This window comes from Ambystoma mexicanum, chromosome 10 (genome assembly GCF_040938575.1).
Source record: "Ambystoma mexicanum isolate Mex_15411 chromosome 10, UKY_AmexF1_1, whole genome shotgun sequence".
Lineage (NCBI taxonomy): Eukaryota > Metazoa > Chordata > Amphibia > Caudata > Ambystomatidae > Ambystoma > Ambystoma mexicanum.
The window spans coordinates 1,126,419,862-1,126,441,846 of NC_090932.1; the positions used below are offsets into that span (position 1 = coordinate 1,126,419,862).

The 21,985-nt window shown below is 47.6% G+C and overlaps 1 protein-coding gene across 1 annotated transcript in view; it reads right to left on the reverse strand.

Moving 5' to 3' along the window:
- Nucleotides 1-21,985, reverse strand: part of CKAP2L (cytoskeleton associated protein 2 like) — a 228,112-nt gene that overhangs the window by 159,084 nt on the left and 47,043 nt on the right. The window contains exons 3-4 of the mRNA XM_069619010.1: nucleotides 6,886-6,952; nucleotides 5,012-6,144 (exon numbers count right to left, since the gene is read on the reverse strand). Of these exons, the coding sequence (XP_069475111.1) occupies nucleotides 5,012-6,144; nucleotides 6,886-6,952 (1,200 nt within the window). The remainder of the gene's footprint in view (nucleotides 1-5,011; nucleotides 6,145-6,885; nucleotides 6,953-21,985) is intronic.

Sequence of the window (21,985 nt, forward strand, 5' to 3'; positions counted from 1 at the left end):
CCAAACAAATAAGTGGTATGCAGATATGAGTGCCACAGCTAAACAAACAACAAACGAGAGCTGTTATGTTTGCTCCCTCATCCCTCACGCATCAGGTACACCCAAAGTACTGTTACCCAAAGAGTTGCCAATTATAGATGCCCAATGTCTCCTTCATCTCACGTTATGCAGAATTAAGAACACCTTCCAGGCACATGAAGTGACTTTTCAAATGCTGCAGAACGAGAAAACGTGCTACCCAAAACCGGCAGGGGTGGTATGTCTGAAAGAACCATTTTTTGTAATTGAAGGGACACTTTTTTCTGATAACAAGCGGAAGGATGAAGAAGTAGTGTGCAAAGCGGAAGCACTGAGAGGTGTGGCACCGGAGAAATTGCAGTGGATAGAAGAAACATGTACACCAGTATGGAAGGAACACATTTCAAAACTAACTTGGGTAACTGCCATCGAAAAACCTTTCAAACTACAGAGCGAAATGGACTATGAACTGTGTTTTAAAGGAGAAGGGAGAACCTCCATGGGAACAAACAAGAGCTGTAACAAGACCCTCACCATCCCAGATCTAAGAAAAGGGACTGCGGCCCTTATGGACACGTACTGGGTATGCGGCAACCAGGCATACCTACACCTCCCCCCGTCATGGAGTGGCAGCTGCTCAATGGCCACTCTGCACTCAGCCCTAATGGTGATACCCGAAAGCCACATCGATGGGAGCAAAAGGACACAGGAACGCATGCAGCAAAGTGTGGCTCAACCAACTGCAGAGTCACAAATGTATGTCCTGTCTTCCGGAAGCAAGGGAGAGGTGCTGACCCGTAACAGACGAGCATCAAATTATATATCAAAGGCATCATCAGAACTATTGGCTCAGATCCCAGACAAATATCGATTATTCAGCTCAGCAGAAACATTTTTTGCCTCGCTCGTCTCAAGTGTCCAAGCAAGGGCAAACGCAAAATGGCTCCAGATAACCCGCTGGGAATTGATTCAGCTGGCAAACGACACTGAAGAAGGGTTCAATATAATAAAAGTGGAACTAAGAGCTTTACGACTGATGACCATGCAAAACAGGTATGTCCTGGACCTGTTGACGGCGATAGACTGCGGTGTTTGCCGAAAAATAGGAAGTGCCTGTTGCACTTTCGTACCTTCCGAAGACGCAGAGAACGGCTCCCTATCCCATGTGATTGAAGCAGTCCACAACCTAGGAGAAAAAATGAAAATGGAAGGTGGAGCAGAAGACAGTACCTGGTTCGATAACATCTTCTCCTGGGTCCCCTCATGGCTTGGAACAACTGTGAAATTTTTGATGCCAGCTGTGGTGTTCCTCCTTTTAATTTTTTGCCTGTGCCAGGTGGGTCTTCGAGTTTGTGCTAACGCAGTACCAAATGGTGCAATGATGATGGTGACAGTGGGCAACTCACAAGGTACAATGAAAACGATGCAAGAAGCACAAGTACAAACAGGGATAGATAACACACCCAGGTACCAACTGGTGCCTATGTACCACGATAAGGATATTGTAGATAAGTTATGGCACACCACCATCAAAGAGCCCCGTATACTAGAATGGTACGAGGAAGTTTGGGTAGATTTAGAAGGAGACGGTGGATGCATATACCTAACGTGTACTCCAGATGAATACGCCAGGAGAGGTGAGAGCTTAAGGGGGGTGCGCAACGCATGGATGCCCATCAAAGGAACTCCTGCATGGGATGAGGCAGTGATGGACGAAGCAGAATGTAGAAGGATAGAGGATTTAAAGAATTCGTTACTTAAGTAACGAAAGGGGGGAAATGTAGGGGAGGATTGGTCCAAGAGACCCCCCTCGCCTGCGTTTTTTCCCCAGGTGAGGGCAATGGCTCATTGGGCGTCCCCTCATACCACCCGGGCCCAGGTGATGGAGGGTTCACCCGCTGGAGACATTGCCCACACGTATTGATTGCTCAACACATATTGACTGCCCACATGTATTAAAATTTAGCTAGGCCCAGAAACCATTTTATTTGGTAAAGATGGTGTGAGCTTGGCGCACTGTAGCGCGGCCCCCACCCTTGGAGAGTCTCAGTCATCCCTGTCGCCGCAGCACCCTGGCAGATCCGCTGCGAGCACGTTCCCACGAACAAGACGGACATGAGCTAGCGTAATACACTAACATTGTATCAGTTCACCTCCCGCAGTGTATCATCGCTTCCAGCATGACCCGGCCAGTAGGCCTGGGAAATGAAAAGAACAGTAAAACGGTCATCAGATGGCAGACAGTCTTTATATATTAATGTCAAGACCACTCGCAAAGTATGCTTTCTTCCACAAAACCCTTTATATTACAAAAGCCTGTAAAATGTATAAACATAAGAAAGCATGCTTCCATGATATAAGCGATGGCGAGCCCACACCATTGCAGTTGGGTGCTAAAAACAAAGGAACACACCAGGGATCTATTTGTTACGTGTATCACTGGGGAACTTACACTCTATGGGCTTGCACCATAACTGAACTAATGCTGCTAGAGGACACGAGAAGATGAATGTAACCATACAGAGGGCTTATGTGAAGGATGCACAAGAAGGCGTTTGTCATGTGTGCATGTCTAGGCCCCACATGTGCCACCACCGTCACGAACAGTGGCTGGTTATTTTCTGTGTACTCCACCAATTCTAATTCTACCTCACTTACTGCAAATATATATGCATATAACTAAGTACTGTAGTTGTTAAAACATAATGTACGAATAAGGTGCTCAGACTGGATATAATCGAAACGCACCCAGCAAAGTTTAAATGCATGTTTTGTATTGATTTGAATAAGTATCATAGAGTGTTCAAATGTTTGTGATGTCTTTACATAAAATCGGCAGCACACGAGGGAGATACCTTTGTGAAAAACGGGCAAGGCCATTCCCCCTCCCACCCTGCGAAGACTGCCAAGGCATGAGAACAAAGACCGCGCCGCACTGCTTTACCTCCCCCAACCAGACTGGAGCCGCTTCAAAGAGTTGTAATCCCCTTTGTAGCACCCAAGGCCGCGGCCCGCCACCTGCATTATTTACAGCTCAGCAGTAAACCTCTGCCTGAACACACGCGCCCCCTTGTAAACCCCACAACCTACCGGACCATCTCAGACTTATGGCCCTGTGCAATCAGGACACCCAACACGTTGACAACACACAGAGGAACATCCATAACAACTTCTAACAAGGCAGAAAGACTTGTACCGCCCGTTCCAGGCTCTGAAGCTTAGCCCCTCGACCTATGGCCTCGGTCAAAAGGACACTGGTAACCATGTCCTGACGTATTACCTCCAGACCCCTTACAAGGTACATTCCTCCTGTGTTGCATTAACCTGTAAAATAACCTATTGAAAGATTTACTAAAGAGAATAACACTGTAATGACTGAATGACTGCGGTGTGCATGGCCGAGGGCAAATAAGTCAGGAAAGGCATTCATCTCTGCCACAGGCCGCATTGGCACACCAACACCGCCCGGATGAACTCAAGCCGACCTGCCAGGCCCAGCCCAACCCACGAGGCTGACCAGTGACGTCTTCCAGCCAAGACCAACCACGCCGCAGCAGCACCTATAGTTAGTCGTCGCCACCCAATCCCATTAAACTTGTGCCCCCTATAGTGAGTAGGTTCTTATGACGTTTTTTGTAAATATATACGCCTGTCTTTGCTATTGTCAGACAGAGCGCTCTCGGAGGTTGCAGAGTTCTTTGCATGCCCTATTCTGATTGATAAACTCCCATTTACTCTCACCCGCACTCTGTCTTGGCCTTATTCCCATCCTGGGAGAGTCCTTCATTGTCTCTCATTGCGGGGAGGATCGTGCTGGTTGGGGACGCTTGCCTTCACTCCCCGGTTAGGCGTCCCCTTCCATTTCATATCGGATCTGCCCAATCATATCCTGAAAAAGTCTAGACCACTCACTCTGGGTCTCTGGAGTGATCTTCACGTTCCACCCATCTTCTTGTTTACAGTACTTATATTGTGGAGGTCTGACAGGCAAGTTTTGTTCTTTGGTGTCCTGGTACTTTTTAAAAGGTATAAGGATGGTGTACCTTACATGAGTACCGATTAGTAAATGGTAGAGGGAAAGAAAATATAGGGTATGCGAAAGAGGGAAGCTGTCAGATAGGGGAGACATACAGTGTTCTCTTGGGATGGTCGTCCCTAGTCCCAGAAGGGGTTGCCTCTTCCATGTGATCCACCCTATGTGCACCACCCCCAGGGGGACGACTGGACTGTGGCCGCACCACCCTGGCCCCATGGGAAAAGTCTCCCCTAGGGGAAAAGGAACGACATCCAACAATTTGTCACACTCTCGAATGGAGTAGTGTTTTACTTAAGCAGAAAGTGTAATACAGCTCTAAATAATGAATGTTCCTAATCTGTTATTAAAAGTTGAAGGGTAGTTTGTTTCAGATTATAACATAATGGAGAATTGGGGCAACAAGTGATGTCCTCTCCCCCGTCAAGGAATACAAGGAGGGGACACAAGACTATGCCCAAAATTCTCCCAGAAAAAGATTTTATTTTTAAAGAAGGCAGCTTGTCCTGGTAAGACCTCCAATTGGTAACCAGAATATATGCCACGTGTTCAAAATATGCAGCAACTCCAAAAGCGCACAAAGAAAAAAGAAATTATGGAGAATGCTCCTGGCCAACACACAAGATAAATCAACTGTTTTTAAGAAAAGATCACCACATATATATTTGCCCTCATATCACCAGGAAGCGGCCAAAGGTTTTACAAATCCTCCATTGATTTATTCAGGACAAGTGTCTATTCCCACTGCACTAAACCTTTCACTTCCTCCAGTGGGTGCCATGTTCCTACACACAAAAAAGGGCAAGGTGTAAGATTAGACACTGCTGGAGTAAACAAAAGATGTGATCCTCCCGTGTTAAACATCAATCTCGTCCAGATCAGACACAGTCAGACATCAGCTACCAAGCCCTTTTTTAGGACCATCCTGGAAAGGACCTTGGTACTGGTTTATGTTCTTACCTGCGGATTTCCTTGGCACTTAATGTCATGCTGTCTTGGTTCACTTTCCCTTCAGTTGCAGCCCTTCTTGGTGGCATTGATGCTGGTCCCAGGGCTGGAGTTGAAGGCAATGCTCCTTTGTATGGGGGTATGGCAAATGTGGAGTGTGCTTCGATGCCAATGGTGTGTCCGAGGGGAACGGGGTCCTTGCATTTGTGTACAGTGGAATCTACCCCTTCTGCCTTGGACCTGGATTTAGGACCTATAGTGGCACTTTTCTTCATGACAGTAACTGTTGGAGCAGGCTTTATAGATGGCTTGGTCATGTTGGCCCTTTCAGCCTTTATCATGCTCCAAGTTTTGGCAGATGTTGAAATCCCAGCCTTCACAGCCGCTGCACCAGGCTTCACCTTCGATGCCTTAATCTCGGTCTGCAATTTCCCCGACGGCCGAGTCTTGCAAACAGCCCTATCTTCCACCTTCCTAGACGGAGGGATGAAGGGTACATGAGCTTTCCATGGAGGCCTCGGAGGAGCTGAAACCGACGGTGTTTTGGATTGCTCCATTGGGCGACATTGCCCATTTCCACTTGTGCTTCTCGGAGCGGTGCCATTCCTTAAAGCTGTACCCAGCACACAGCTTGGAACCTCACTCTTCTTGTAACCTGGATTCTGTGCTCTTGTCACAGTCTGCAGCACTCTACCCTCGGTAGGTTTGGTTTTGTCCACATTGCAACCCCCGAGAGTCTGCTTATGTGCATGCTTAGGTCGCGATGGCAGGTCCCTGATCTTGGATACGGATGTAGCATTCGTCAGGGCGGGCAGACTGCATACTGAGACAGTCTCCTCTCTTTTACGCGTTCTAATTACATGAGGTTTGCTGCCACCTAGAGCACTGGGGAAGCGCTGGCTCGGTGCCGACCCCAATCTTTCCTGCTGACGGGAGCTTCCCCCGAAATGTGCCTTCCCAAAGGAAGACCTTGAAGGGTGGGTGGAGACTTTGGCCAGTGGTTTCTGGGGGGCATTGCAGCGGGGTTGAGTGACAGTAGCATTTGATGTGCAAAAGGGAGGCTTTGTGGACGTTTTGGGAGGAGGTGCAGGTCTGCTTTTTGAGTTGGCCGAGTTAACATGAAGATTTTCCTTCTGGTGCACAATCTGAAGACAAGGAGAAAAGAAAACATAATCAGCAACTTATTAAGAGATACAATAGTCCACGTAGGTCCACACAAAAGTAGCAGTTATTTTTGAGCAAAGGGTTGAGACCATATTTTGCGTTGTTGGCCAGAGAAACAATCCCTCCTCCTTATTTTAGCAGTTGCTCAAGGCAGAAGCTGTAACCACACAACCAAACCATATGTTCCTCCGAGGATTCTACTCTACAGTAGAGAACACGCCTATGCAGACCGTAGGTCCTCAAAATATGATTAATGCCCTTAAAAATAACGTCTCTCGGTCAATGAGAAAATGTATAACTTTTCCAGAAACAGCGGAACCACTGCAGATCAGAAGTGGGGTCCACAGATACAAGCATGTCAGCCACTATAGAGCATTGTGTGCACCTTGAGAGGCTTAGGGGCTGGAGGTGTGGGGAAAGTTGTAGACAGCAGGGATGGAGTCGGGGTAGTAGGCAGACAAAAGTAAGCAAGCACACCAGGGTAGACCTAAAAGGTAATGGGGCAGGAATGCAATTCCTAGACTGTTGAGGTGTCCGTGCAGAGTGGAATGTGGCTCCCAGCGCTTAACGCTTGCTTTCAAAAGGTCAGGTTTAGGGTGCACTGGAAGATTTGTGCCATATCCCTATCCCAGAATGGTAGGTGTGTGATTTAAAAAAAAACAGATGAACTTTAAAACCAAAACAAAGAGTAGGGGACAAGAAATGGATAGTTTTCGACTTACCGTTCCCGCCTTAGCAGTTTGGCCTCCAATTCCCTGTGTGCAATTTGTTCTGTCCCTTAAATAGGGCCTATGATTTCAAACGAGTAAAGAAAATGGATTAATTTTAATTAAATTAGACTGACCATTGAATCATAGCACTGATGACACGGTCAACTGTTTAGGACTCATGCCCTTTTCTTTATCTACAAGCCCCAGTGGGCCTCCACACAACCTTTTATCCCCCTTCTCAAAGCACCACCTCCGACAAGAATGTTGTAGTGGATGCTTCCCAACGTGGAAGAGGCTCAAACCAACAGAGCGAGTTAAGACCTTAGAAAACAATAGCAAAAACAAGCAGAACACCACCACAAACAGAAGAATGTCCGCGCAGCTGAAGAGCCAGCAAGAGGCATCAGAAATGATGTAAAGAAATACATGGGGTATTATAGCAAGTATGTGCACACAGGAGTACCAAGAGAACATTCCTTTATCCTTCTGAATTGTTAGTAGCAGGGTTTTACGAATATACAGAGCAGCCAGAAAGCAGTACAAGACCTTGATGTAGGTTTACTCAATTATTAGACAAAATCATACACCTGTGAACGAGTCAAGGAGGGAGAGCATGCCTGGACATATTCTCGGCAACCATTATTGGTAGAGATTTTTCACAAGGGAAGAGAATTAATAATAATGAACACAAAAAGGACAAACCCCTCGTCAGCACCGAGATCTCAATTTATGCTCATAGAAAAAGACATTGGCAAGAACACACAACACATTACATTTGATTAAACACTCCTTCACCTCAGTTTCAATCAACCTAAAACTTGGTCGTACAGAGGTTTGCAGAGCGGAGAAACATGGCACACTTCTAGTCAACCAATATACTTGCTAGCCTATGTCGTCTGCTTGCTGAGGGTCGGCCACCCTCTCCCCCACCCCCCAGGAAAGCATATGTGAATCCAGATGTGCTTTACCGGCAGCTAGCAGGCAGATAGTGCAAGTACCCCGTGATACTAAGGCAAGCAGATGCTGACTTGAGGATCGGGGTTGCCGTTTGTGGTCCCATGGTCCTGACACGTTGCAGCCTATTAATGGTTTGTAGACGAGAAGCCTATTAATGGTTTGTAGACGAGAACTCGACTAACGAGCGCCTTAGTTCCCGTATGCAAGATGGAGCGGGCGGCACAATGTTTTTATGTCTGTGATCCTGGGAGTCAATCAAGGAGTGTGGCAGGCTTCAGAGGCTGAACAACTGGTGGGCGCGTGATTGGAGACTGTGTTTAGACTGCCTTGGTGCATTGTGCCCTCCTATTACTTTCATATTGAGCTACTTGAGGGATCTTGTGCTGTCTTTTAGTCAGTTTGTTTATGTATAGTGGGCCGGATGCTGCATTGCGTGAAAGTGACTGGTATTACAGTGGTTGAAAGATCATACTGGCTGGGGGAGCTGGCTCAGGTGGTGTTCTATATTGCCAGTGATTTGCTTTATCTGACCAGATTTGAAGATTTAAATTGATTATTAAATCCACTAAAAATTGGACATTTTGAGCACAGCAGCTTGGTACAAGGTCCTGGTGGCGGCCCATCGCCTAACGTGTGTTTGGACTCGGAACTGAGAACTTTCAACCTGGGGTCATCTGATTTGTCTTCCAGCATGTAAGATCCTGCGGAGACTGACCCGAAGGAGCACAACCTCCCATTGTCCGCTGAGGCACCGTCAAGCTTCCCTCCCCCCCCCAGTGACCAGTCTGTCTCAGGAACATGTATGGAGACCTGCACCCGATTTCACCTATGCCCGTTTTGCTGCTAAGCCAACTGGAGGGGGCGACTGGCCGGGTGGCTATGAAGAGTTTGTTTTGGACTTCTACCTGCCCGTCCATCAGTTGCTAGGCTGCCCGGTGAGTTCTTTCGTGCACTGTCCAGCTCCTCCATGTCTCCTTCACTCTCTAAGCCTGGAAGAAAAAAAAAACTTAAAAAGCTTTCCAGTCTCTAACCCAGGCCTACCTATCGCTGACACCCAAGTCAATGCTTCCTCCAGGCAGACTATCGCGGACATCCTTTTTTATGTCCCCTGCTCAGACCTATAAACTTCCCATTTGGTCACCCTCTCCCCCTTTTCCTCTTCACCCAGTAATAGTGGCACTAAATGGGAAGTTCTCTAGGCACACTTCTCATCCTTCAGGTGCATCATTAATGTCCATCACAACGACACAGTCATGGCCTAGGGTTCTCAACCTAATCTACTCCTTCTGGATCAGCGCCTGTCGCCTCTCATTAACTTCCTCCCTACCTCTTCACCACCACCACGAGTACCACGCCCCTGTACCCCTCCTCGGAAAACATTCAAAGTTGGTAAACAGCTCCACTTACTTTTTTTGAACGCTTGTTCTGCTGTTGAGCACTCCTCCAATATCGGTTTCCTTCTTGAAGGCTTTGTCCTCGACGTCCTCGCCCTTACCAAGACGTGGCTCAGTGTCAGCTCTGTCACTGGTCTTGACACTCTCCTTACGTCTGGAGGTGGAGTGGCCCTGATTTTCCCTGCTTCTATCATACCTACTCAATCTTACGCCTCCTTTGAAGTCCTTGTCAGTAGGCTCGTTATCTCTCCTACCCTCTCTTACACTCGCCACTATCTTTAGGCCCCCACGGCCCTAGTCTCCCTATTCCTCTACGAATGGGCCAACTCCTCCTCTTCTCTTCTCTTCTCTTGACCTCTACGTCTAAACTCCTCCCCCTCTGAGATTTAAATATCCACCTTGATTCTCCTGAATAAGCCACTTCACTCTTCAGTGACCTTTTTGACAACCTCTCCCTTACCATTCTTCCTTCTGGTCTGACCCACTCAGCAGGACACACTTTGGATGCCTTCATCTCTGCAGACATCCCCATCTCTAAGGGCTCACTACCCAACTTTCCTGGTCTGGCCACCCTCTCCTCTCGCTTGGGACCCCTCGGCTACCTGTAAAGCCGCCTCCCGCACTGCCAGCCTCATTTGCAGTCATTCGATGGATTAAGCAAGTGTCAGTCGCTGCCTTTGCCGTTAACTTCATCCCTTATTGTACCCCTGTTATCAACTCTGCCACTGACTCCGTCCTTGCCAATACCCTCGACATCCTTGCCCAGGTCATGAGGATCCGCGTGAAGCCTGCCTCCAAACGCTGAATGGCAGATCTCGGGTACATACGCTGACAAAATGGTATGTTGCCTGCTCCAAATGCAATATCGTTATTCCATCCGCTCCAAGAAGGGGGCCCACATTCAAGCCTGCATCTCTGGAGCCACTAACAGCACGGCCAAACTTTACAAAATCTGCAAAGAACTCGCAAATCCAACTGCAATCTCCACTTCTCCCCTTCCTTCCCATGCTCTCTGCACTGCCTCCCATTTCACATCTAAAACACAGGACATTCTGTGCTCACGCTCATCCGCCCCATCTGTATTCGCCCTCCTGCGCTCTTGCCTCCCTTAGCTGCCCTCCGACTCCTCCCCACCCCCCGCACTCTCCTCCATATTGCTCATAGCACCTGATGAGATCTCTAAAGTTGTCCGCTCTATAAAGGTCTCATCCAAACAGGTGCTCCCTGATCTTCCAGAACTAATAAGGAAAATATATCGTCTCTCCCCCCGGCTCTAGACAGTTTCTGGAACCACTCCTTCGCAACTGGCTCTTTCCCTCTATCCCCCCCGCCCCCAAGCACTCCCTTGTGCACCTTCTCCAAAAACAGCCGTCTGCTGACACTTTCCAGGGCAAACTCTTAGAGAAGTTTGTCTTTCCCCCACCCAACTGATCCGTCATACTGAATTTGCTGGTTGTCTCCATGACCATCAATCTGGATTGTGGGCATCCAGAGGTCCGGAAACTGCCCTCCTGAACACCTATGAAGATCTGCTCACTAATCTTAACTTCAACTCTCCTGCTGTTCTCATTCTCCTCGATCTCCCCTCAACCTTTGACACGGTCAACCATTCTATCCCCCTATAATGTCTCTGCGATACCTTTGGCAGTATGGACCGGGCACTGGATTGGCTGAACTTCCCCAACTACCCATCCTTCCCAGGTGCAACCGGGCCCTTTCTCCTCCTCTGCCTCACTTTCTACCTGCGGCGGGGCTCCATCCGATCACCATGGCTTTTCAATATCTACCTCGCCTCTCTTGCCCACCTGATCTCCTCCTCTACTCATTTCCAGTGTTACGCTGACGACACACAGCTTTCCTTCAAACTTCATTCTACTACCACCTCTTCCTCCTCTCTCATTCCTGATTGTCTGACCACTATGAGGGCATGGTGCGCGGCTAATGATCTCTGTCTTAATGCCAGTAAGACTGAGATCCTCCTTATTGGGACACCTGCGACCAGTTTCCCTCCTGCCCTCTACCTTCACCATCTAGTGAAGACAGAAATCTTGGGGTCTTCTTCGACTCCTCTCCTTCACCCTTCACATCATGGACTTTGCCAAGAAGGCCCACTTTCAGCTTAATCTCCTCGGAGGCATTCTCCCTTTCCTCACCTTCTCCCAGAAGCTCAATGTCTTCAGAGCTCTGGTCCGTCCTAGGCCCAGCTACTGCAATAACCTCTTCCTCAAGCTGCCCCCTTTCCTCCCTTCGCCTGCTCCAACTAATCCACAATAGGGCTGCAAGACTTATCCTTGGCCTCAAGCCCAGGGACCGTATCTCTCCAGCCCTAGAATTTCTCCACTGGCTCCCGGTGGCCGCGAGGATCAAATGCAAGACCTTCTGCATCATCCACAAAGCTTTCTGGGGCCTAGGACCCCACCATCTCCATCTTGCTCTCCCTAAACACATCCATGCGAGAGCCCCCCCGCTCGTCTAACTCCAACTCCAACTATCTGCTGATCAAACACTTCTCCAAGCAGAGAATGGGAGGTAGATCCCTCTCCTCCGCAGGTGCCTCCCTCTGGAACAGCCTCCCTGCCCCTCTGAACCAGAGCTCCTTAAGTTCCGGAAGCTTCTCAAGACCTTCCTTTTCGCCCCCTTCCCCTGCTAGTCTCCTCCTGTCGCTGCGACTGGTTACCTGTGTCCCTTATGAATCTCACTGGGGGTCAGGTCCTCCTTCGACCAGCCCCCCCCCCCCCCCCCCATCTGCCCCCCGCATCCCTGCCTACCTGCACTTGCACTAGGCAGGGATGCTGGTCCACCCCCCCTCCCTTTCACTGGTGATGCCCATCCCTGGCTCCTCCAGGCACTTGCCCTCCTGGGCGCCCTTTAGCACTTGCCCAGCCCCCTGGGCCCCCTCCCTCCAGCATTTCTCCCTTGACCCTCTTCCTCCGTCTCACCCCACCCCTGCACTTCCCGACACTGCACTTGCACAATCGTAATGTCACAAGGCATTGTAGGACCATTGTTGTCTTTCTCCTGCCGCCTGCTCCCCTTTTGTCTTGCAGCACCTGGAAACACTCTGTTGTATAGGTGCCATACAAATGTCCAATAAATGGTATGCATGGGTTCCCTTTGCTTTTCCGGTAACTTTCAAACAGCTTCCCATTCATGCACGAACTGAATCTCCACTAAAAGGACTTCCTCAGCAATGGGTACACCAAGATTACAACTTTTTAATCTGCTTTACCATACCAATGGGCATACATGAACTGTTAGGAATATATTTCCAAAGCACTATGCACAGGACAAAAACAGACCAACCCACATCCAGGCTGCATGGCTTCTCCTGTAGTTTGCCATACCCTCCTTGGGGTATACGTACATGAGCAGCACATTAAGGGAAGATTCATATACTGTTTGGAGTGAAAACATTCTTCATATAAAAACATGAAGTCCTCATCAGTAAGTAGATGCGAGGGCTGCGACTTCAGAAAAAAACACTCCAAATTCCAGGAGTTCAAGCTTGGGTCCCAAAACCAGTGTTAGGGGGTTTTAAATGTTAGGAAATACAACGATGTAAATTCAAAAGGAAAACTCTATGGTTGCAGAAAAGGAGGCTGTTAAACTTTACTAAGTAAGCACAAGCCATGGTTCATCAAAACGGGTGCAGGGAACGCAGGAGATTACCATTGCGCAGGCAGGTGGTCCCCCAAGGCAACAACCCACCCTCACAGCTACGAAGGTAAGAAGCAATGGTTAGCTTTTTAAGCTGCATGGGTTGGAAGCAAGCTATTACGGGTAATCCGGCATGTAAAATCCTGTAGAGCGAGCGAAGAATGCTCCGATAAACGTGTGTAGTATATAACAATTTAAAATTCCAGTCCGATGATGGGATGATCCCGTTTGTAACACATCGATAACATTTTCAGCTAATCAAGGGAAAGTAGGTGCTGTCAAGGCGGAGGGACCCCCATGATCCTCAACCTCTCCCCCCCACCAGTGTTTAATGCCACCTCCTTGGTGGAAGACATTCAGTGACAGTCTCTGGGATTTATAGAGTCCCTCACTCTTTGCTGACCTTCACAGGGTCTTTCATTGGCTGTTGCTGGTACGGTCAGGATCCAAAGTGTCCAACCTTGGACGCTGCTCAACGGTACATCCCACCAAGTTACACTCGAGTCTTCTTGGGAGTGGGGTTAGGGGGAGGGGTCAGGTTCAGGTTCAAGAAGGCAGCATCAATAATTTGACAACAGGGAATATGAATTTCCCTACCCAAACGGGTCTGTGTTAGGTTCCGATGTCTTCTGGTCTAGCGGGCTAGGAGTGTCTTCAATGCCTCATGTCCATTGGGTAGCCTACCGGTTGTTCTTTCTTCCATTTACCATCCACCTCCTGCTCCAGTACTTTGCTACCACCAGGCTCTATCGCGCTCTCTTCTCCACCTCTTCACAGCACTGTGTAGCATTTTACTCCCAATAGAGTGTTCTAGCTAGAATATGTAGGATACTAGAATGGAATATGGAATTTAAATTGTTAGGCAAGATTGTATGCAGTACCCTTTGGGCTCACTACAACAAACCTGACCTCCTGGCAATAGGAACCCAACCTTTGGTATAAGTCTCTACTACACAGGTTGGTAGTGTGGTCGAGTAGCCAGGCTTATCTCAAGAGGGGTCAATGTGAGCTGTAGGGGAGTTACACAGAGATTCACAGTGGCAAGTATTCAAATACACACAACGTTTCTTGATTAAAAAATTTTAACAATCAGAGTAAGTCTTCTTAAGAAGGGAGCAATATAAAGCAACACACAAATACACTTCAAAAATACACACACACTTAGTTTTCTAAATCAGCAAATACCCATTTGGGATGGCATACAGACACTTCCTACACCCTCATGTGACTTCAATAGTTAGGGTGCTGTTGACATTAATATATCACTGTTGCATTTAGAATGTTCTATAGGAGTGTCGAAGAAAATAGGGTTCAGAATAAAACAAGTATTCACACAATTATTGTTAACCGGGTAAGTACTTTCAATAACCCCCAATGCAAAGTCAGTGAACCCTTTCCTGGAAGGAAGGCAAAACACATAAGCAGAGAAGATAAGTGTCATTCAGTGAGCCAGGCCAGCCAATGTTACGTTAGCAAAATTAAAGGTGAACTGAAGCACTACTTGCAGGTAAGTAAAAGTCTTGCACAATGTTTTAGAAATCTTTGTAGCAAAAGTAGAATCAAACGTAGGGTCTGTTAGGCATGTGAGTAGTAGAAGATGCAACCAACTCTACAAGAGCAACAAAGACAAGTCTCACCCGAGATCAAGCAAGGTGGCACAACAAGAGGTAATTTCTTAGACTGTACAGTACCTTTAGGTTGAAGAAAAGGGCTGCAGATGGCTTCTGTTCCGGTGCAGCTCTGCATATCCTGGTGTTCCTGGGCCTCAGTCGTGGAAACAAAAGGGAGGACTTCTGGGGATGCCTGCACTCCAATGGGACGGTCACCGACTGCAACCGGCAATCTTCAAACAATTGGCACTTCGGTGTTTCAGCTCCTCACGTCTACCGCAAATAGCACCACAGCGGTTCCTGGCTGTCGAGATGGGCTTTCCTTGCATCTGGGGTCCCGCACTCTTGAGGGGGCTCAGGCACGGCCAGTCCTGCTTCCTGGGAGTCTGGAGGATATTCCTGGAGCTCTTGGCCAGCTTAAAAGCAACGCACAGGATCTGGTGTTCCTCTCCCTGGCTATTCGGTTCCAGCAGCAACTGCAGTGGAAATTTCAACCAGCTTCGAGAGGATGTCCAGGTGGCCTACTTTTGAGTTGGTGGAAACAATCAACTCCAAGGGAGAAGTCGTCATTGCAGGGGCTTCTCGGTTGATACGAATTCAGAGCTTCAGCACAGCAGCAGGGCTTCACCGGGCAAACCAACCGTCCAGGAGTTGTTCTTCTTTGGATTCCTTCGTCCAGTGGTCGACGCTGCCTTCCAAGCCAAAACACTGCGCCTTTTATGCAGGTTTCTCCCATTCATTCCAGGATAGCTGTCAGTCACCCAGCAGGGTGGCTGTCCTCGCCAGGCAGCCAGCCGGCCAATCACCCAAGAGTGCATTCCTGTCTCCTAGGCGACAAAGCACAGGGAGTTTCGGACACCTTCCCAGGCTTCCTGACCCCGCTAGACACCCTGGAGCCAGAGGCTGGCTTCACTCGTGAATCCCACCAAAGACACATCAAACAAAGGGACCAAACCTGTTTCGTCGCGCAGGGTAAATATAAAGGAGGTCCTTTCCACAAAGAAATGATGAAAAAAGAAGACCGGGCCATTTTGCTTTACCGTGGCTGCCAACGTAGCGCGCGGTATAGACACACAATGGTAGTAAAAAGTAAACCACTGCCACCAGCCATTCATCGAAGAAAGGGTAGCATAAAATTGTTATATGAGAAGCTAGACAAAGGGAATACTAAGTAACCCCTCCAGCACCCTATTCTAAGATAGTGTGTGCTGGGTCCAGAAAGTTACAAATGTAAGTAAAGGTAATTTCACTTTACTGCTCTTGGAAACAGTAGTTTATCCAAGAGAAGGTATTTAAACCTTTGGAAAATCTGAAAGACTTCCCTGTGCCACTGCACTGAAGGTGCTGTGTGACACAATGTAAAGGATGATGCCTATGGAGTCATATGCCACAACCAAAAGAAACATAAGTGTTCAAAATCACATTAAAATACATGAGACAGTGGAAAAAAGGGTCTCAATCTCTCCAGGTTAAAAATTCAAGTCCTCAACATCAAGCAAAGTTGCTGGGGGTCTCTAAGGCCGAGAGGAATTATTCTCCGGAACATCAATCTTAAGGGGAAAGATGCAATACTGGGTGTCAATTGGCTGTAGACATAAGTGTGTATAGATGTATCTGGTGGACTCTACTGCATTACTTCAATAAAAGGCCCTTTTTGCTTAGCCTGTGGCAGATCATATCACACAGTCATTCTAAACTACACCTGCACCTCTGCACACTTCATTCCTACACCTCGAGTTTCCTGCGTACACTTTTATAGATCATTGGGTGTGTGGCAGAGGCATCAAATTATCTGACTGTGCTCTGCTGACTGAGTGGTGAGAGGGTGGTCTGTGATAGAGTACAGCCTGCACACACTATTATTTTCTCAACTGATGGCTGTTCGCTAGAGAACAGCCCATGGCTGCATAAGCAGAGGTTACTAATTATGTGCCCAGCACACTGGATTCATGCAAAGTGGCTCAGGCATTTGCAACATTCTATAAACTGGCACTTCTTGTCTTATAAATCTCTGTAAGGCATCAATGCCAACTGTATTCTGCAAACCTTTGGTCCTGCTCTTGAACTTCGTATTTCTACAAAGCAGCCATCGGACTGTACTACTGGGAACCGAGAGCGCCCGCCGCAGCGGCTCTGAAAAGGGAAGAAAAGCAAAAAGCAAGTTTAGCTGTAGGTTGGATGGGCATACACCGGAGGCTAGAGATGGAATGGGGAAACTGGGGGAGCCCCGAAATACCTCTTGAGAGGCCTGCATCAAAGAATGGATGGCGGTCGCCAGCGTTACTCAGTGGGCATTGACATTTTTTATGTCCACTTTATTAATTTTAATATTATTATTTACAATTACCTGTGTAATATTTTGTCAAAGAAGCAATATATCACTTTTTGATGTTACATTCTTTACAGATTGTTATCAAATATGGTTTGATTTGATTTCCCTTTAGTGTTGGAGATCTTCGATGTGCAAAATTCTCATTGATGAGACATTTATACTAATGGTCACTATTCTAGGAGGCCGGCCGGGGCCGCAGGCTAAGGTAAAATGGTGGGCGGGGGGCATGTGAATGTAAAATGTTTAAACAAACAGTATCGTCAAAGTTTGCCAAAATATTGACACATATTTACTATATGGAGCAGAAGTTCATTCTGGAGATAATACCACCATCATCTGAGTTTTGAGTAAAATCTTTCCATTGGGGTTCTCCTTAGTAGGCACTGGCTCGACTAAAGGAGTTTGCGCAGTGCTCGTTTACTCTCTACGTCGAAGATGATACTGGTTCCTGTTTGTGTGTCCTCCCTCTTTAGTTCCATCACATGGTTTCTTCCTTCTTTGGAACACCCAGTCTGCAGTCTGGTTTTCCGGATTTTGATTACAAGTTGAGCTAGTGCTGCTGTCATTTTTTTTTTATTTTTTAGTATTAGACAGGAGTGATACGACCCTGATTGAAACTGGTTTCATGCTGTATTAGGCATTTGCTTCAGGTTTAGGATATTTGCTTTTTGGGTACATGGATTTAAGATTATAGATTTTCGGTTTTGTTATGAGAATAGTTTGTTGTGGCAATATTGGCTAATTTGATTGGATGCTGCAACATTTATGGGCAATTCTGATTTGATAATGGGTATTAACACCTAGGTAATTGTTTTTGCACTTTAATATCTTTCCATAACTTACTTCCGAAACACTTCATTTATGGGATTTTTTACAATTACTATATCAAGATTGAAGTGATGGTTAATGACCTTCAATGTTTACCCACTTTCTGATTGTATGTTCGAAGATTGTTGTTTCTGACTAGACAGGTATGACCCTTACCTATCCATTTTTCAAGATTTGATATGCATCGGTTTTAATTGATATGCACTAGTTATTCCACTATATACACACATGATTGGAACACGTGAATCCTGTGGATGACAATGCATTACTTACCGTAAAAGCATTTCTGATGGTTGTATCTGCTTAGATTCACATGCTGTGCATAGGTCCGACATCCAGTGGTCACTGCGGAGTATTGCATTTTGTTTTTCGTAGTCGAAAAAGGGGACGTCGACAAAGCGTGTCTGTAACACTATCCCTATAGTGACGTGCGTTGTACCAACAATCCCTCACGCGTCGAGGTCCCTCTGTTTGTATTTTCTGCCCTGAGGGAGCCTTCTAGACGTGAGCGAGTACAGAAAAGAGAGAAATATAGAAAAGGATGTCTATGTTCCTTCCATCCGAGCGGGGAGGAAGGGTGGACGCATGTGAATCTAAGCAGATACAACCATCAGGAATGCTTTTACGGTAAGTAATGCATTGTCTTCTGAGGTTTGTTAATGTGCTTAGAATCACATGCTGTGCATAGACTAGCGAGCAGTACCCGGAGTTGGCGGTGGGTTATGAGAAGGAACAGTAGAGAAAAGATGTCTTAATACTGCCTGTCCCACCTGGGAATCAGATCTAGAGTGTGCAACTAGACAGTAGTGTTTTGTAAAGGTGTGCACAGAACTCCAGGTAGCCGCTTTGCAGATGGACTCAAGGGGAACATTTGCAATGAACGCTATGGAAGCCCCAGTGCCTCGAGTGGAATGTGCTCTTGGCTTGAAGGGTAGTTCTCTCTTAGCAAGAGAGAAACAGAGAGTGATGCATTGAACAATCCATCTAGATATAGTGGACTTTGAAACTGCATCTCCTTCTCTTCCTGCTGCCACAGAGACAAAGAACTGATTAGTCTTTCTCAGTGGTCTGGTTCTTTCCATGTAGAACATGACAGCTCTGCGTACATCTAGTGTATGCAGACTTTTTTCTCCCAAGCTGGAAGGGTTTTGAAAGAACGTTGGTAGTTCTATTGACTGGTTTACATGAAACTTCGAGATGAATTTTGGTGCAAACCTTGGGTGTGTGCGTAGAACCACCTTATCCTTGTGAACTGTTACAAAGGGGTCTAGTACAGAAAGAGCCTGTAGTTCACTTACTCTCCTAATGGAGGTGATAGCTATTAGGAAAGCAGTCTTAAGAGTGAGGTCTTTAAGAGTTGCCTTGTGCATGGGTTCGAAAGGAGGGCCCATGAGTCTAGAAAGTACCACATTTAAGTCCCATCCGGGAGCTGGGTTAGCTATCGGAGGGTGTATTCTCTTTACCCCCTCCATGAAGGCCTGGATAACTGGTATCTTCCACCACGACACTTTAAGTTGGGAAGTGGTGTATGCAGAAAGTGCCGCTAGGTGGACTTTAATGGAATTGAACACTAGACCTGAATCCAGTAAATGGGTCAAGTACAGAACAATGTTAGTGGGAGAGCAGTCAACCGGGTTGATGCTCTTACCTCTACACCAGATGACAAATCTTTTCCACTTGCTAGAATAGCAGTGGCGAGTATTAGGTTTTCTGGCTTCCCTGAGGATGTCCATACATCTCTGCGGGAGTTGTAAATGTCCAAATTCTATGATCTCAGGAGCCAGGCTGCTAAGTTCATGGTCTGAGGGCATGGATGCAGTGTCCTGCCCTTGTCCTGTGACAGCATGTTGTACGGGCAGGGAAGTTTGACTGGGGGAGATAGGGACATCTCCATCAAGTGAGCGAACCATGGCTGCCGGGCCCACATTGGGGGCACTAGTATCATGGTAACCTGCTCCTGGTGCATCTTGTGCACCACTTTGTTCAGAAGGGGAGTCGGGGGGGAAAGGCGTAAACAAATTTCCCTGACCATTGAATCGACAGACCGTTCCCCTTGGACTGGTTCTGGGGGTACCTGGAGGCGTAACTTTGGCATTGTGAGTTCTCCAGAGTTGCGAACAGGTCTATTTCCGGGAATCCCCATTGCGTGAAGACGTCTAAGACGATGTCTTCGTGCAATTGCCATTCGTACTCTTCGGGCAGGGGGAAGTCTCTGCTGAGTTTGTCTGCTAGCAGATTGAGTTCCCCTGGTACATGTTGTGATAGTAGGAACATGTTGTGTTTGGGAGCCCACTTCCATATATTCTGGGACAGCTTGGACAGTCCTGGAGAGTGAGTGCCCCCTTGCTTGTTGAGGTAGTACATGGCTGTGGTGCTGTCTGTGAGGACCATCAATGTCTTTCCTTGTAAGTGTTCCTGAAAGGCTTTCAGTGCTTTGAACACCGCTAGTAGTTCCAGCAGGTTTATATGCTTGGATGCTAAGCTCGGAGTCCACGCTCCGTGAGCAGTCTGATGGGATAGGTGAGCCCCCCATCCTGTAAGGGATGCGTCTGTGGTTAGAGTTGCTTCCACTGCGGGTGTGGCAAAAGTTTTCCCTAATAACAGGTTTTCTTTTGTCCACCACCGTAGCGAGAGAACCAAGGCCTGCGAGACCACCACTAGATCGTCCCATTGTCCGCTGGCCTGACACCACTGGCTGTAGAGCCACTCTTGCATTGAGCGCATGCACATGCGCAGGCGCGCGTGAGGTACCAAATAAATACATGACGCCATCATCCCTAGCAAGCGCATTGCTTTGCGTACCGTCACCTCTCGACCTGCCACATAATGGGGGATCTGAAACAGCATGTTTTGGACCCTCTCGTTGGAGGGGAAGACGAGGCCGCCCTTTGTTCGAATTAGAGCCCCTAGGAATTGTTTGATTTGGCTGGGGTCTAAGCTGGACTTATTTTCGTTGATGGAGAAGCCCAGTTGGGACAAAAGGTCCAAGGTCTTTTGGGTATTGGAGAAGCATGTTTCGTAAGAATCCCCTGTTATGAGCCAGTCGTCGAGGTAAGGGTATACCAGGATGGATAACCTGCGCAGGTGGGCCGCTGCCACTGCCAGTACTTTCGTGAATACCCTTGGTGCAGATGCTATCCCGAAGGATAGTACTCTGAACTGGTAGTGTTTGTTCTCTATCTTGAACCAGAGGTATTTTCTGTGCGCTGGCAACATTAAAATATGAAAGTATGCATCTTTCATGTCTAGTGTTGTCATGTAATCCCCTTGTGATAACAGTGGGATTACTTCCTGCAAGGTCACCATACGAAACTTTTGGGGTTTGACAAACTTGTTCGCTGGGCGCAGATCTAATACAGGGCGCATGGTTAAGTCCTTTTTGGGTACAAGGAAGTACACTGAATAAATACCTTCTGTTACCTGAGATAGGGGGGACAGCCTCTATAGCTTCTTTTTTCAGTAGCTCTTCTACTTCTTGAAGAAGAATGGTGAGGTGTTCCGGTGTCATGCGTCGGTTCCGTGGGGGTCTGTACTTCGGGGAACCATTGAATTCGATGCAGTATCCATGGGCTATGGTGGATAATACCCAGCGGTCTGACGATATTCCCTCCCATGCTGAAAGGAACGATGTTAGCCGGCCCCCGACCGGTGATGCATGGGAGGGGACCCGAATCTTCGGGTCATTTGTTGGTATTGGGCGTGGAACCTTTGGGGCTGGAGCCGCGACCTCTTCCTCTGCCACGGCGTTGTCCTCTTTGATTGAACTGGGTGTTGTTACCCTGGTTAGAGGGCCAGTTGGTAGCAGAAACAGGGGGAAACAGCCTAGGAATCTTGACCCTAGGGTCATCCTGGGGCCATTCTCTTGGTCTTTTGGGTGTCGGTGGGTTTTGGTTTCCAAAAAACCTTTCCATTTTCTCCATACAAGAATGGAGTCTTTCAAGGGTCTCATGGGGGACCCCTGAATAGTCTAGAGGGGGGAAATCCGTGTTTTCACCTTCAAAACGCTTAGAACGCTCCCACAACGTCGAAGAAAGGTTTCCGTCGCCCTCTGAAAAGCCCTCCGGTAGTTCAGAAGTGCCCTTAGATGAAGGGGGCAGTTCCTGGCTACTCTTGTGCTTTTTCGGCGTTTCCATAGCTTTTTGTGCGGTATTCGACGTTTGTTTCGTCGTCCGCTTACGTTTGTCTTCGGAAACAATTCTCGCCAGGCTCTCGACAACGGGTTTGTCAGTAGAGGACTCTGGTGTCGACGTTGCCTGCGTTACGCGTTGTTCCTCGACGGCCGCTCTATGGAGCGTTACGTCGGATGATTTTGGGGGTAGCGCCCGTGTTTGATG